General features: G+C 49.4%; 1 protein-coding gene across 2 annotated transcripts in view; it reads left to right on the forward strand.

Annotated features, from left to right (window-relative positions):
- Nucleotides 1-16840, forward strand: part of Dscaml1 (DS cell adhesion molecule-like 1) — a 316941-nt gene that overhangs the window by 212039 nt on the left and 88062 nt on the right. For both annotated transcript variants that reach the window (XR_015626613.1, NM_001108141.1), the window contains 1 exon segment: nucleotides 14738-14884. Coding sequence is in view for 1 of the 2 variants with exons in the window: in NM_001108141.1 (NP_001101611.1) it covers nucleotides 14738-14884 (147 nt within the window). In the remaining variant the exon portion in view is untranslated.

Genomic DNA, 16840 nt, shown 5'->3' on the forward strand with positions numbered 1-16840 from the left:
GAGGTTTAACTGAGAAGGAAAGACTCACCCTAAATTGTCAGGGGAACAAACCTTCCCATGGTCCAGACTGAATAAAAGAGGGAGAAGAAAAGGCCAGATTAGATACCCGCAGATTAGATATCCTCTTTCTTTGCTTCCTGTTCCACTTACTCCTGCCGACATGCTTTCTCCACCATGATGGACTTTACCCCTGTACACAATGAGCCCAAATAAATCCTCTTCCCTCAGGTTGTATCTGTCAAGAATTTTTGTCCCTAGAACAAGGAAAGAAGCTAACATGCTGTGTCAGTCACTGCTCTGTTGTGGTGGTGAGAGTGTATGACCAAGGCAACTTAAAAAAAGAAAACATTTAATTTCAGCTTACAGTTTCAGATGCTTAGGACCCATGATGGTAGATAGTGGTAGCAACAGCTAAAAGCTCACATCTGAAAAAAAGCCAGGACACACACACACACACACACACACACACACAGAGAGAGAGAGAGAGAGAGAGAGACAGAGAGACAGAGAGACAGAGAGACAGAGAGAGAGACAGAGACAGAGAGACAGAGACAGACAGACACAGAGAGATAGCACTGAGAATGACCAGAATCTTTTGAAACCTGCACAGTGACACACCTCCTTCAACAAGGCCACACCTCCTAATTCTTCCCAAATAGCCCCACCAAATGGCGATAGTCAAATATTCAGATATTGGAGCCTATGGGACCCATTCTCATTAAAACCACTACATACATTTTCCTTCAATTTCTACCTTGCCTCTCACATGTGTCCCTAGGAAGACTCTAAGCAGGACAAGGTTAGTTAGTAGCATGCATGAGGTGACCCATCTTTAGACCTGGGCTCACTTCCTAAGCCTGGGACATAAATGGTTATTTACCCAACGTATCTGAGTTCTGCTTTAACCACCTCCTCACTGAGGATTCAGCTGTCTGGCAAGGTGTGACGAAGTGTGGAGTCTCTTATTTCAGGACTGGAACTGCACAGGGGTGGCAACTTCAACCCGAAGCATCATTAGCAGAAAGCTTAGTCTATTGGGTATCACACAAAAACATATAAACAATGCCCCCAAGTCCTGATGAGGACAGAGATAAGAGAGGGTGCCCCTCAGGAGAGAGTGGGACCAATTTCTCTACTTCACAAACTGCACGTAGGGGAGGTGTGGTGACTGAAATCCCACAACTCAAGAGGCTGAGGCAGGTTTTGTTTGAATTTGATTAATTAATTAATTAATGATGAAAATAACAAAAAAATTGCAAATAGCCTTTACTATGAGTCCAACACCACGAGAAGCCTTCACTGACATGACACCAGTTATGTTTATGACATCCTAGCATGGCTGTCATTGTTTTTGTGTGTTTGTTTTTTAATTATTTTTAAGAGATTTATTTATTAGATATAAGTACACTGTAGCTGTCCTCAGACACACCAGAAGAGGGCATTGGATCTCATTACAGATGGTTGTGAGCCACCATGTGGTCGCTGGAATTTGAACTTAGAACCTCTGGAAGAGCAGTCAGTGTTCTTAACCACTGAGCCATCTCTCCAGCCCGTGGCTGTCATTGTTAACCCCTAAAGTTAGTAGGCAGGCACAGGGCACCTGGTCAAGGACCATGAACAAAATGAGGTCTCTACCTGAACAGCTAAGGGGTTCAGCAATACACATAAAATCCCAAAAAGGATCCCCCAACTGTGTGATCTTGGGCTTGCTCCTGAATCTCCAAACCCTGGGTTTCTATTCACAGAACAGGGGGATACCCCAGGCCTCTGGGGACTGACAGGGACAATAGGGCAGGAAAACAACCTTAAACAAGTTTCACTCTTTCCTGGTTTGTTACCTGTGGACAACCAGCATCTGCCTGTCTCAGAGTTCCTCCTGACATTTAGTGGAAGGTCAACAGCAGCCTGAAGCCATGTCACAGTGCCAGGCGCATCCACCTCACCTCAGCTTGTCATGGGGAACTGTCTCATCTCAGATCATCACACAAAGGGTGAACACGGTAGGATATATTTTAGGAGAGAAAAAAAACTCATATGCCTCACATTATAGACTCCTGTCATAGTTCTATTTTATTATTATTGTCATTAACCTTTGGTGTCATTTATAAATTATACTGGGTCATAGTTATATATACATGTGTGCTGTAGGTAGAGTCAGGTACCATCCAGCTTCAGGCTCTTGATTGGGAGGGGGGTGTCTTAGAGCCTCTCCCCTCAGATAAAGGAGGACCACTGTATTCTATAACACCGCCAGGTGCTTGGACCACTGTATCCTGCAGCACCATGCCAGGTGATAGAGGAGGACCAGTGTATTCTATAACACCATGCTGGGTGCTTGGACCACTGTATCCTGCAGCACCATGCCAGGTGATAGAGGAGGACCAGTGTATTCTGTAACACCGCCAGGTGCTTGGACCACTGTATCCTGCAGCACCATGCCAGGTGATAGAGGAGGACCAGTGTATTCTATAACACCATGCTGGGTGCATAGTGGAAACAAACCAATGAGAGAAATCCCTCTCTTCTCCTCTCCCACCCACTGCCACCCAGGAAGACAAGCCATCCATGCAAAAACTGTAAAATTCCACAGTGTCAACTTCATGATGAAAGCCAGGTAAAGAGTCAGCTACTCCAGCTGGAGGAGCGGAGAAGCTGGTGCTGAGACGAGGAGAGACAGATTGGGGGCTGCCGGGACAAGGCACCCTGAAGGTGCACAGAGGCAGGAAGACAGTGGGGGTCCAGGACAACTGAGACCCAGCACTCGTGTATCTGAGTCTTTTTGATAAACCTGACTCACTTTGAGCTCTGAAAAGCCACATACAGATGGACCTATAGATGTTTCTGCCTTTGCTTCTGCCCCTGGTGTGTCTGACTGGGTGGGTGCTGAGCCATTAGGCTGATCAGCTGCCAGTGCTCAAGGGCCTCTTCTGTCAGCAGAAGAGGACTGCAAAGATTCTAAGCAGAGGACCGTGGGATGGGGAGTGATCTGAGACGGACAGGCCGTGTATCACCATATGAAGTGGACAGTGAACGGAATCCTTTTCCAGCAAGCAACTGACCATGACTGACAAAAATCACTGATGGAATAATCAAGGTTTGGCCCCGGGGCAAGTGCTTAAACTCAGGACCACTCTAACCTCTGACTGGCACTGATACACAATTAGGGATAAGGGACATGAGTCCAAGGGGTCAGGAGCCTGTGTGAGGTCACACCATGAAGCAAAAATCTGACTTCAGCACCAAAGCCAGACTTGCCACAGAGCAAAGAGGCCATAGTCATTCATCAACGCAGATCAGGTTTTACCGGATGCTCAGTTAGGGCTATGCTGGGAACTAGGAGATAGGGACACTTGAGCTCTTCCTGCCCTTTAGAGGCTGCTCGACCTAATGTCACTGTTCGTCTCTGCAGTGTGGAGGCATGGGAAGCTCTGAGGCTGTGAGGCAGGTGGAGAAACAGATAGGATAAGGACAGAGAAGCAGGAGGTCTCCCTGCCACCATAGTGCCCTTGGAACAACACAGGGGCTGGGCTAGATGGCTTTGAGAGGCCACAGTGCTGTTTTTCTCTTAGCCGCACCCCCTCTGGAGCACAGTCAAAGCAGTGTTCTCACTCCCTGTCATTGTCACCAACACACCAGAGAAAGTTAATGAAGCAAAGGCAGAAATGAGCACCCAGCAGGCACAATACTGCAGCATCCACTGTCTCCTCCCCACAACCTGCAAGGGGTGGGGGTGGTTATTCCCACCCAAGAGGGGCTGAGGGCCCAATAGAGGATGAGAGTCCTCATGAAACTAGCCTCCAGGTCACAGGACTAAACACCCCTCTGGCTGTCTCTTAACAATATGATCTGGTCAGAATTCTCATCCCTGACCAGGCATGATGGGGGTTCAGAAGGGTGATATGTAATGTCTTAAAGAAGCCTTCATTATATCTGAAAATCTGAGAATGTCCTAGAGGCTGTGGTGTCAGGAACCACCGAGGCCCCTGCAGGTCCCAGGATGTAGCCCAACAGTACAAATCAGGAACTGTCTGGAAAGAGGGAGGGGGTCCTCCTTAGCTAGACTCTCAGAGAGAGTTGTGCAGACTCGGCTGCGGTACAAATCAGGGAGGCGTCTTCTGTGGAGAAACTCCTCAGCTGACCTGGAAGTAGTTGGTAAAAATCTGGCTTAGATTTGGACAACACCAAGCTTTGAGATTTGAGGCAAGTTGATGTGATCAGAATGATGGATGTCTCCCATAGTCTCCAGCACTTGAATACTTGGTCCCCAGTGGATGGCGCTGTTTGAGGAGGGCGTAGGAGGCATGACCTTGTCAGCGAAAGTATGTCACTGGGAGTGGGCTTTGAGATTTCATTCCCCATTTCCTCTCTGGCTTCCTTTCTTGTGGTTTAAGATGTGAGCTCCCAGCTTACTACTCCACATTATGCCTGCCTGCTGCCACACTCCCCCGTGGTGACAATGATGGGCTCATCCCTCCGGAGCAATAAAGCCCAAATAAACCCTTCCTTCTCTGAGTTGCCTTGGTCATGGTGTCTTAGCACAGCAATAGGAAACTGACTAACACATTCTCTGCCCCCTGTAGGCTTCAGCAAGGATCAAATAAGATAAGAAGTGGTATACTGGCTGTGGCTGGCACCCGTTCTGTTATACTGGGACTGTGCCAAGGAACTGTGGTGGTGGTACCACACAGTTTGGACTCTGGTGAATCAGCCTATAGCCTGATGCTAAATATGGGAGGGTCTCCTGGAGGAAGAGGGTATAGCCCCAGGTCTTAGAATATCAGGGTGAACTAGAGTGAGCAGGGAGGGGGATTATCCCACATAGCACCACGCCCAGGAGGGGGAGAACTGCCACAGTGCAGGGCCAAAGGTGGGGCTGTCCTACTAAGGAGTCTTGTCTTTATATTAACAAGCATAGGACACAGAGTAGGCTCCTGGTACGTGAGCGCCAATAACCTTTGCTGTGCTCACTGGGGAAGGGCGGAGTATGGAACCAGGGCTCCATGAGGGTCAGGACAAGGGTCAGAATAGATGCCCTCTTCTTTCTTAGCCACTCAGGGTTGGTCCTTCAGAGAGGGGCCAGGGACAGAGGACAGAACCAAGCGCTGTAGGTAAGGACATGAAGACATCTCCTCCCACAAGCCCAGGGACTCTGGGCTGCTCTCCCTGGCTGCCCTTGGCTATGAAGGTTGTGAGAGTTTGAGGCAGCTTTTCCCACTGCAACAGCAGTAGATCCCATTACTCTCCGGGCGTCTGACACGTGGGGAGGCATGGAGTAAGGAGCTCTGAAGCCCTGGCAGGGAGCATAGAAGTAGGGTGAAGACTCTGGGGGGTTGGAGGCTGTCGCCCCTGGCTGGGCTCTGCCATGTGCAGCGGATGAAGACGGGGAATAAAGAGGCTTATTTCTGCAGCCTGTTATTATGGCAACTTGTTTTCATAGTTTTTCAACAGACCTCTCTCCCTCTCCCACCCTCCTCCCTGTGAGCTCTCTCTGTGTCTCTCTCTTTTTCATCTTCCTCTCTCAGCAAATCCATTTAAATGCAATTCTATTCTTAAAGCGCCCCTCTCATGCATGTCTAATGAATGTCAGGGAGCCGCTATTACAATGAGGCCGAGGAGGGTCCAATCGGCAGTGTGTATACAAGTCATTTGGAAGGAAGCCTGGGAGCGCTCCAGTTTTATTACAGCATAATTAGAAATAAAATCTTGTTGCAAGAGGAGACTGAGAGATGTGTGCTAATCCTGGCGCAGAGAAAAAGAGCTGTAGAGAAAAGGATTCTGGGAAAGAGAAGAAAACTGGCTGCTCTATCAGCCCCTTCCGAGGTACTACTTTGGACTGTCCCTCTTGAGACCTGATCTTCAGGCTCTGGGACCCCCAGCTGCCTGGGACATTCTGCAGGGATAGTGCCGAACCTTTCTAGAACCCAGTTGCCCATGTGGCAGTCTTCCCAGGCCCCAGGGAAGTAGAGCCAGCTCACTCCTACCCCACCCCTGCCACCAGGAAGGCCCTACACATCCTGTACACGTTAAAGACCACCCTACAAACTGTAAGGAGATAACGGGGATAGTTGATAGCGCCTAGACTTCGAGGCTGAGACCCAGCTCTAAAGCTGAACCCCTCCACTTCCTGGAGTCCCCAGAGATCGTTTGCTTAACGCGTTGACCACCTGCTGCCTTTCAGGCACTCTGTTAGGCACACTCACTAGTTCATTTACCTCTAACAGGGAATGGATTCAGAAAGTTCCAGAACTCCCCACGATTTCCAGCTAGGAAGTGGAACATGATGTGAGGCCCGGCCTTCTGACCCCTCTCACTGTGCTGTTTGTCGATGGCCTAGGTCCTCCCAGTGACATCCTCTGCTACTGGACGCAAGGGCAGTGAAGAGGACTGAGTGGAGCCTGGCATGTCTCGCTGACATGAGCCACCACAGGGCTGCTCTATCTATGTGGGAAGTGACTCTAACCCAGGGGCTGTGTAAAGATTGGCCCCTGCCTTCTGCAACCCGTGGATTGCTGACTGCGATGGAGTTCAAAGAGTTGAGTCCTCCACCTTTGCCCAGACAGTGGAGGGAAGACCATCAAGTCCCTAAGAAAGTGAGGCTCAGACACATTGGAGAGCAAACTGGTTTTCTTACCTCACTCAGCAGTCGGGGAAACTGAGGGTGCATGAGGTTAAGGAAGCTGGTCTGAATGCACGCAGCCAAGTAGAAGCCAGATTTCTCATCTCCCAGCCCAGTGCATTCAATTCTGCCGTACCTGTCTCCATGTGTCTTAGCTACAGACCTTTTCCCAGCAAAGTGTCCTCACATACTAGAACTCCATGGCTGGAGGAGGTGGGAGACAGTTGACCTACAGGGTGACGTGTTGAACGCAAGGTCAGCCAAACTCAGAGCAAGGCTGGTCTCAGGGCTGCATTCAACAGGAGTCAGAGCAGCTTAGAGGATAACCATGCTGACTCTCTAGCCTCCCAGGGGAAACTGAGTCTAAATCAGACCCTGTCGGAATCATGTCAGCATTCCTCCAAAGTCAGCTGCTTGCCCCCTTAGCATAGAACTGTGGAGAATGCATGAGATTATTCCCCTGACACCTCCCCATACTCCTGCACCACCAGGGAATACTTGGTGCTTTGTGGCACCCGTTAGATACCTGGCATGCTCAGCCTGGTCTTGCACTTAATGTGACTATGAGGCCATGGAGTTATTCCCCTGCAATAGAAAGTGGGGGTCTAGGCCTGCTGACTTCCACATGGAGACTGTTACTCTGCAAATTTCTCTCTAGCCAGCACTACCAGCCCCAACTTCAGTGACTCTGCATGTCCCTCCCACACTTGTATGGACTGGGACCTACCTCCCATCCACAGTCTCTTCTGCCATAGGTGTGTCCGCTGAGGCTACTCACTCAGTTCTGTGTCACAGAGGTAGGAGGCCTCTCCTGACATCTCCACTTTGGTCCATGGTATACTCTGCCTCGTTTTCCGGTGTTAGAACATGCAGTAGTAGGCATGGTCTGAGCCTTTAAGGGTACAGATGAGACCCTGCCTATGTCTTTGAGTTACTGCTCTCTCCCCTCCTGCCTCTCTGCTTTTCTCTCAGGGCCTAGACCCCAGTGTCCACAGGAAGACCCTGACCGCCTTCTCCCACCCATCCTTTGTTCTCAAAACCCAACCTGCACAGTCTGATTTAGGATCTGCACCTCTTCCCCACCTGGGGAAGGGTCTCTTGGAAACTGACCATCCAAGTGAGGACTGTGTAGGTCTCCTAGGGCAATGAAAGCATGATGTTACAGATCAAGGGCCAAATGAACTTAATCCTCATGGTTTTAGTGTCTGGGAACCCAACATCATGGATGTATGTGCCTCAGGGTGTCTTCCTTGCTGGGTTTGACACAAATTAAGACCTTCACGAGCTCAGCCTGGATCCATCCTCAAGGCAAGGATTCACAGTATCCATGAGGGGTACTCATGTGGCCACCAGGCTACAAGTCCTAAGCACAGAGCCTTCCTCCAGAGTCCCAGCTATGCACTCTGTCCTATATGTGGGGCAGAGGATTCCTGGCTGCTCTTGCACTCCTTGAGTGTGAGCCTTACCTTGAGCACCAGGCTCTGGCCTCTAAGGTACAACCACACTGGAAAGGGAGGTGATTATCACTCAGTACCATTTAAACTCGGTTTCACTTTACAAAACCAAAACCCTGTGCTCACCAACTACACCACCACCCTTTTCCCTTTCTCCTAGTCCTGGCAATAATCATTCTGCTTCCTGTCTCTATTGGGTCAGTACTCCAGAAACCTCCTCAGGATATGGCTTCTTTTGATTATGGCATTATGTCCTCAGAGTTCATTCATGGTGATGCATGAATCAGAAAATCGCTGCTTTTTCAAGGCTATATAGTATTCCAAAGCATGTACAGCACGTGGTTGGTTTATGTTCTCATCTACTAGTGACCCCTCTTGGCTGTTGTTATCAATGCTGCTATGAATACAGCACACAAACCCTTTAAGACCTGCTTACTGTCTCTTTAAAAGTGGAGTGTCTGGATCATTGGGAAATTTTTTGTTTATTTCTTTATTTATTTTTGACAAACTTCCATTTTGCTTAGGCTTGACTTTTTGCATGTTTGAAACAATCACTTTTAAAGTGCACTACAGTGGCTCACATGTGTCATCCCAGCATTTGGGAGGCTGAGGCAGAAGGATCCCTATGAATATGGAGTTAGCCTGGGATACATAAGTTTCAGGCCAGCCTGGGCTTAAGATTTAGACCCTGTCTTAAACAAACAAGAGTCCAGTTGCGTGTCTTAGATGAGGTGGTAAGTTGGGACAGCAGGAACTCTCAGAAACCTGGAGGAGCTTCCAGGAAGAGGACTATCACCACTGTCACCTCTTTGTAGATTAGAGATCTCTTGCCCCGGAAACCTCTGCTGAGTGTCTACCCTATGGCAAGCACCACTGTCACACTGGGTAAAACAGGACCCCACTGAGGAACTAGCACTAGCACCTCAGGTGATCTGACTTGGGTTGGAAACATCACTCTGGGTGTGGGTTGGGGACAGACTGGGGAGGCAAAGGCAGAAGCAGGGGCTGGGGCTACAAAGAGTACCCTACTTCTGTGGCTGGATTAGCAGTTTCTCCCTTCCCTAAACCCTCAGGCGCCATCCGAGTTGCCACCACTCTGGCAATCTCAGCCTCCTGTGCGTCCAGGCACCTTTCAGAGGGCGGAGAACAAGAGGCCACTGCTTCAGAGGCTGACTTCTCCTGTCAAGCCCTCTATGGTAAAGTCTCCATCAATAGGGTCTCTCGGTCTATTCTACAGCTGCAGGTCTCTCTGAGGCACACAGTTCTCTGGCCTTCTGGGAGAAGACAGGGAAGACACTGTCACCTAAACTTAGCACCTACACAAGGGAGCTGGGGCTTTGTCTTCTCAGACTCCCGCTCTTTGGCCTAGCTCTGAAGCAAGGCCTGAGAACCTGAGTCTGGATCCCTAGCACCCACATAAAAAGACAGGCATGGCATGTGTACCTTAATCCCAGCACTCGGGGACAGAAACAGATAGATCCCTGGAGCTGAATACAGCTTGCCTGGATTTGTAACTCCAGGTTTGGTGAGAAACCAAGACTTGGAGAGACAGACAGACAGACAGATAGTCTATGTGACTCTCTGGCCTTTATGTGTACTCATATGAACATGTACAAAATACACATGTGCGCAAACACACACACGCACACATACACACACATACATACACACACATACCACACACACACACACACACCACACACACCACACACACACATACACACACCACACATACACATACACATACACACATCACATACCACACACACCACACACACCACACACACACATACACACACCACACACACCACACACACCACACACACACATCACATACCACACACACACATACACACACACATCACATACCAAACACACACACATACCAAACACACACACACATACCACACACACACACACACACACACACACACACACACACGTTCTTGCACCAAGATTCTAGGAGAAAGGAAGCAGCCAAAAGCCAGACCCACCTGCCTCCTTCATAAGATGCAGCCTTGAAGCCTGCTGTCCCGTCCCTATGTAAATGCCCCGCACCCCTGAGACCATGACCTGTGTGTTCTGTCCTTTCTCATCCTCTTAAAGGAGAACAGGATTGCCCATGCTCAGCGGGCAGTGTCCTTCCAAGTGCTTCTGACACAGAGCTCCCCTGCAGCATAGACCAATGGCTCCCAAAAGCCCGTTTCCAGACCCACAAGAATCTGAAAAGCTGCCTGGGGGAGAATGGTGGATAAACATGGTGAAACCCCTCCCCTGACCCTCTCCCTCCTTGGATGAATAAGAAGCAGAGACTCTGAGAGAGGACACCCCATGCTGTGCCAGTGTCCCAGAGATGTTCACAGGCTACATGACTCTGGAGAGCAAGTCGTGCCTCTTCATAGCTCTATAGGCTGAGTAGCCAAGGCTGAGGCATGGACAGGGCTCCTCTCAGACAGGGGCCTTACAAGTTCTCAGCTTCCCAAGGTTACTAGTGATCCCTGTCAAATTTTGGCTGGGGATACATCAGTTAGTCCCTCCCTCCTTCTCCCCAGGGCATTCTCCGCGCCTGCGCACCTAGGTCTACATCACCCCCCTATTGCCTAGTGTATAACAGATGTTTAATAAATATTTAACTCTTAGGAAAGTGCAAGTTCTGTCAAGGGTACGGAAGCAGAGAATGACAATATGGGCCAGGGCGTGTAGAGTAAAGGAAAGGGCTTGCTAACCATATTCACCATTCCCATGTACGTGAGGGTGGCAACAGAGGTGTCCTGTGACAAGGAGAGTTCATACCTAAGGGTGGGTGACTCACCAGCATAAACCCACCAGGATGCCACTAGCTCAGGTGTCCAGCAACTAGGATCCCATCTGCTCAACGCCAGCAGCACCTCCCACCAAGGTAGCAACCAAGAATTGATCAATGCCCCCACTCATCCCTACAGCCTACCTACCAAGAATTGATCAATGCCCCCACTCATCCCTACAGCCTACCTAAGGCATTCCAAATGGCCGTGGGACAGCTGCACTCCTTTCCGGCAGAGGGACACTTCTTGCCTTTAGGAGGAGGAGGAGGCCAAAGTGCAGATTATCTCAGGCCACCACCCCTTATGCCACAATGGCCACCAAATATCACTGGAAGCCAGCATATTGTTGAGCCCTGGCTTGGCTGAGGCCTACAGCTATGTTTTCCTGGGTTCAGAGCACTGCCCAAGACTCTGGCTTTCCTCCATAGACTTTTTTAGCCTCTTGTCCCCAGCAGGGACCCTCAACCCTCCCCCTCCCCCCTCTTCTGATGCTCATCAAACATGCAAACCACTGTAGCTGAGTGCCCCCTCCACAGGGGATTAACATAATGCCCCTGATTTCCCCTTCTCCTCTCACACTGAGTCTCTGGGCTGCAGCCTGCCTTTGTTTCAGTAGGAGCAAAACACAGTGTGTCTGGGAGAGAGAGAGAGAGAGAGAGAGAGAGAGAGAGAGAGAGAGAGAGAGAGAGAGAGAGAGAGAGAGAGAGAGAATTCGCTACTGCAATTAAATATGCACAGGGGGAGGGGGGAAATGAGGACAATGAAAGATGGGAAACATCCGATGCAGCAGCTGCTGGTTGCTATAGAAACCCAGATCCCCACCAGCAGCAGCATCACCCACCCACCCTCCACTCTGGGTGCAGAATCCCAGGAGCACAGGGCTGTGTGGGTCCCAGGGTGCTGGAGGACAGGACCATTGGATCCAGGTTGACCAGGGCTGGGGTCCGTGTTGGCTGCTAACACTGCTTTGATGTCTTTACTGGCTTCCCCCCCAACTCCTCCCCATCTTCTATCCACAGTGACACCATACGTAACTCTGCATCCCAGTCCCAATTACACAATGTCAGAGAGCTTTGGAACTTGAGTTTAGGATGTCACATCACAATACACAGGGTTGAGGGGCGGAGTCTGTTTTCCTCAACAGCTGACAGTCACTCAGCCCCCTCCCTTCCCTTTTTGACTTTCCCCATGACACCTCCCTCCCTGGGCATTGAGAGGAAGAAGGTTGTAGGTGCCCACGAGAACTCCCAACAACAGGCAGCTAGACCCTGGGACTAGCTAAGAGTGAGTGCACAGAGCCACCTGTCACAGGGGAAGGTAACTAGCAGAGGTTCACACGGATAAATAAATCAGGGCATTAGCTGACTGATCGATCGGTCTCCTGAGTCACACTGTTTAACCAAAAAAGTTAACAGTGTCTTCCATGAAGGGGAGTGTTGTTCTTTTCTACCTGGATCAGCAGACTGAGATCATTAAGGCTTCATGCTTGGCAAAGAGAGACGGGCTGGTGCTAGCCCAGGGCACTGTGGAGAAGTAGAGGAGAGAGGGGAGGGGAGGGAGAAAGAAGGGAGGGGAGAGAGAGGAAGGAAGGGAGAAGTGATTAGGAGAATTGTAGTTAGACCAAAATTCATTCAGAAGAGCCCAGATTGATGGAGTTATTTAAAGCCATATTGAAGAAATGACTCCAAAGGCTGGTGAAAGGGTTACGTGAGTGAGTGTGCTTGCTGCGAAGCTTCACAACTGGAGCTCTGTTCCCAGAACACACATGGTGGGAGGAGATAACTGACTCCTCCACACATTGTCTTCTGATCTATACACACGCACACACACATCATACACACCACATACACACACACATCATACACACACACCACACACACACCACACACACACCACACACACATCATACACACACACCACACACATCATAAACACACAACACACAACACATACCACATATACACATACCACACAGACACGCACACACATATCATACACACATACCACACATACATCATACACACACACCACACACATCATATACACCATATACATATCATACACACACACACCATACACACTACACACATACCACACACACACACCATACACACACCACACACACATCATACACATACCATACACACACACCACACACACCATACACACACAACACACAACACATACCACACACACATACCACCACACATACCACACACACACACACACACACATCATACACACACACACACCAATAAATATTTATTTAAAAGAAGTCCAGAGGACCTTTTCAAAGATATTGTGAAGAACATTGAACTTGTCATCTCTGAGTTTCGTGTCCTCTGTGGAGGAATGTGTCTTCCAGTTTCATCCTCACCTCTCGATGCCCAGAACTGTAAATATATGGAGTGGGGAGATGCTCACTCAGGGAAGTGCTTGCCTGGGTTCAATCTCCAGAACACATCTAACAAGAGCCCTAGTGTGGTGGAGCTCACTTGTAATCCCAGCCCCAGGCACTTGGACTGGATGTGGGGTTCCACAAAAAGTTCCCCTCCTAGAGCGTGCCCTGCTGATGGGCTCACGTCACTCCCCGACCCTGACCCATCCTTCCTGGATAAGCACAATTACCTATGTGTGACAGCAAACACCAGAGGTGGTCCCCATCTGATCTCCTCTGTTCTCGGTGAGCAGAGACTAGGCTGCCACAGGCACACCCCATCCCAAGGCCACATCTTTTCTTAGGTTAGCTCTTATCAGCTCAGGGTCAAGCAAGGTTCACTGGGACCCTCCACAGAGATCCATTCTGCTGTGGGCGAATGCAACAGCAGCCACCACCCGAGGGTCCCACTACCTGTCCACTCTGCTTCCCTATCACAGCCCAGCCGGTGAGGCAGGAACAGCCAGGACAGTGACAGCAAAGTAAACCCAGTGCTGTCCCATGGCTGTTCAGGACTGCGGGTAATGACCGAGTCTACCTCTCCACAGCCCCAGTACAGAAAGGATTTAAGCTTCTGTCTGACTTACAAAGAAGACTGGGAATCAGAACCCAAGTTCTGGTCCGGCGACTGTTGTCCCAGCCAGTCACTTCAGTATGTACTTACTTCCTCCTCTAAAACTCCAAGAGCCACTGAGCAATGACCGAGGAAATTCTGCAGACTCTTAGGGAAGGGTGAGAAATGGGAGGGCTCCTCCACACTGCATACTTTCTGTATGCAGCCATTTGACGTATCCAGCCTATGCAGAAGTATCTGCATTTGTACATCTAAGGCTTAGGGGGCTAAGCAAAGCCCAAGATGGCACAGATAACAAGTAGAAAAAAGAGTGGAGACACACAGTGGATTTCACTCAGTCTGACTCTAACACCCAATTCCTTGTCAGGTAGCCAGCACATGTCTGTAGTCCCAGGGCTTCCAGCCAGAGTTAGAAAGATCCTGAATTTGAGATCTCCCTGGGTACACAGTGATTACTCTAAAAATTTGTCAGCATGTCTACTTTTCATTGTGTCAGCGTGTGGCTAAAGGCCTTGTCTAGGAGCTAGAGAGATGGCTCAGTGGTTAAGAGCACTGGCTGCTCTTCCAGAGGTCCTGAGTTCAAATCCCAGAAATCACATGGTGGCTCACAACCATCCGTAATGGGATCTGGTGCCCTCTTCTGGTGTGTCTGAAGACAGCGACAGTGTACTCGTATAAAGACAATACATAAAACAAAAAATCTTAAAAAGAAAAGCCTTGTCTATTGGAGATGGCCCACCCATGAGGGCACACCACCTCATCCCTGGTTTTCCAAGATAGCTCCAAGCTGGCCTCCTGCCAGCCAGAGCTGCCCCAGCAGAACTAACTGGCTCTATCTGGTTGTGTCTCCAGAAAACAGGTTTTTCATCACATCACACGGTGGGCTGTACATCTCGGACGTGCAGAAGGAAGATGCTCTCTCTACCTACCGCTGCATCACTCAGCACAAATACAGTGGGGAGACTCGTCAGAGCAACGGGGCTCGGCTCTCTGTGACAGGTAGGTGCTTGCCCAGGGCGCTGACCCTCCCGTGGGTACGGGGTGATCATGGGCAATATATACCACTGGGTGAGACTTCATCAAGTAGCCTTGATGAAAGAGATTCTCTAGAGGTTTCTTCTTCCCAAGGGGTCACACCTGGCTCTCCTAATGACTGAAAGGTTTCTGTGGACCAGCAGAGCTTCTGCTTCTCAGGCACACTTCTGCGTCCTCTCCATTCCCACAGCCACTGCCCCCACTTCCTCTTCCTGCCATCTTTGTCAGGAAACTCATTGTTAAAATCTGTGGTAACTGTGAGCCTAGATTTCAGGAGGGCTTTTCACTTCCTTGTGTCTCTAAGTGTTACCGAAGGTTTGGGGGGTTGTTTATTGTTTGGGGGGAGTTTTGTTTGTGTTGCCGCTTGTTTGGTGGTGTGTGTGTGTGTGTGTGTGTGTGTGTGTGTGAGTTTATGTGGGTGAGTGTGTGAATATGTGTATTAGTGGGAGTATGTGTGTGTGAGTATATGTCTGTATGTGTGTGTAAGTATGTGAGTGTGTAAGTGTGTGATTAAGTGTGTATATATGTGTGACTATATTTATGTGAGTGTGTGAGTGAGTGTATGAGTACATATGTGAGTTTATGTGGGCGAGTGTGTGAATACGTGTATGAGTGTGCATATGTGTGAGTGTGTGAGTATATGTGTGTATGTGTGTGCAAGTATGTGAGTGTGTGTGTGAGTGTGAGTGTGTGATTAAGTGTGTTTGTGTGTGTGACTATGAGTACATTTATGTGCGTGTGTAAGTGTGAGTGTATGAGTACATATGTGAGTTTATGTGAGCGAGTGTGTGAATATGTGTATGAGTGTGTGTATGTGTGAGTGTGTGAGTATATGTGTGTAAGTGTGTGCAAGTATGTGAGTGTGTGTGAGTGTGAGTGTGTGATTAAGTGTGTTTGTGTGTGTGACTATGAGTACATTTATGTGAGTGTGTGAGTGTGAGAGTACGAGTACATATGTGTGTATGTGATTATGTGATGTGTGAGTGTATGTGTATTTGTGTGAGTGTGTATGCATGTAAGTGTCTGTGTGTACACACGTTTTTGGAGGCTACCTCACTGCACTGGAGAGCAGGTAGACTGTGATAAATGTGTCTAAGAGATTCTCATTCTGGGGTATGGTTGTGTGCCTGAAGGAAAATGGAGCATGTGTTCTGCCCACTGTGTACCACATAGCTCTCCACGTGTCACCCAGCCAGCACCCACAGCCCTGTGAGGTGTGTGTAATGTTCTGCATTTCCAAGGGGAGCCAAGTGGCCTGCCTGCACTATCAAGTCAGCGGGAGGTCCGGGCAAAGCTCCCACTCCAGTCCCCCAAGCTGCACTACCCTTCTGCCGAAGTCAAGGGAGGGCCCACAGATCACCCGCATACCACCTCTAGCAAAAAAGGGGGGGGGCTTTTATACATCCCTTTATAAGGCCTTCTCCACAAGCAGGCTCCAAATTTCTGACAACCATCCACAGTCATGTTTTTATGGCACCTGTGCAGTGCAAACTGGGATTACCCCACACTGTCACCACAGGCCCTGATATGTCTGTCCTTTGTTGGATGATTCTCTTTTAGCAGGGGTAGTGGGGGACACTGACCTGGAGCATGCAGTGATCTCTTGCCTCAGATTGGCAAGTTCTGGGGTCGTCAGCATGCGTCACCATACTATGATTCCGACGCTCTCTGCTCTGTGGGTTTTGTTGTTTGCGAGGGTTTGATTTGGTTTGGTCTTTTTGTCTTCTGAGACAGAGTCTCATGTAGTTCAGACTCGTCCAGTGATACCCTTGAACTTGTGATCCCGCTGCGCCCACCTCCTGAGCACTGGGATTTTAAGTGTGGCGCCACTCCACGTTTGTGCTGTGTGGAGGGTCAAGCCAGGACCTCATGCGTGCTAGGCAAGCACACTCCCAACCCTTCATCTTCAGCTCCAGTGTT

Source organism: Rattus norvegicus, chromosome 8, assembly GCF_021556685.1.
Source record: "Rattus norvegicus strain SHRSP/BbbUtx chromosome 8, alternate assembly SHRSP_T2T, whole genome shotgun sequence".
Classification (NCBI taxonomy): Eukaryota; Metazoa; Chordata; class Mammalia; order Rodentia; family Muridae; genus Rattus; species Rattus norvegicus.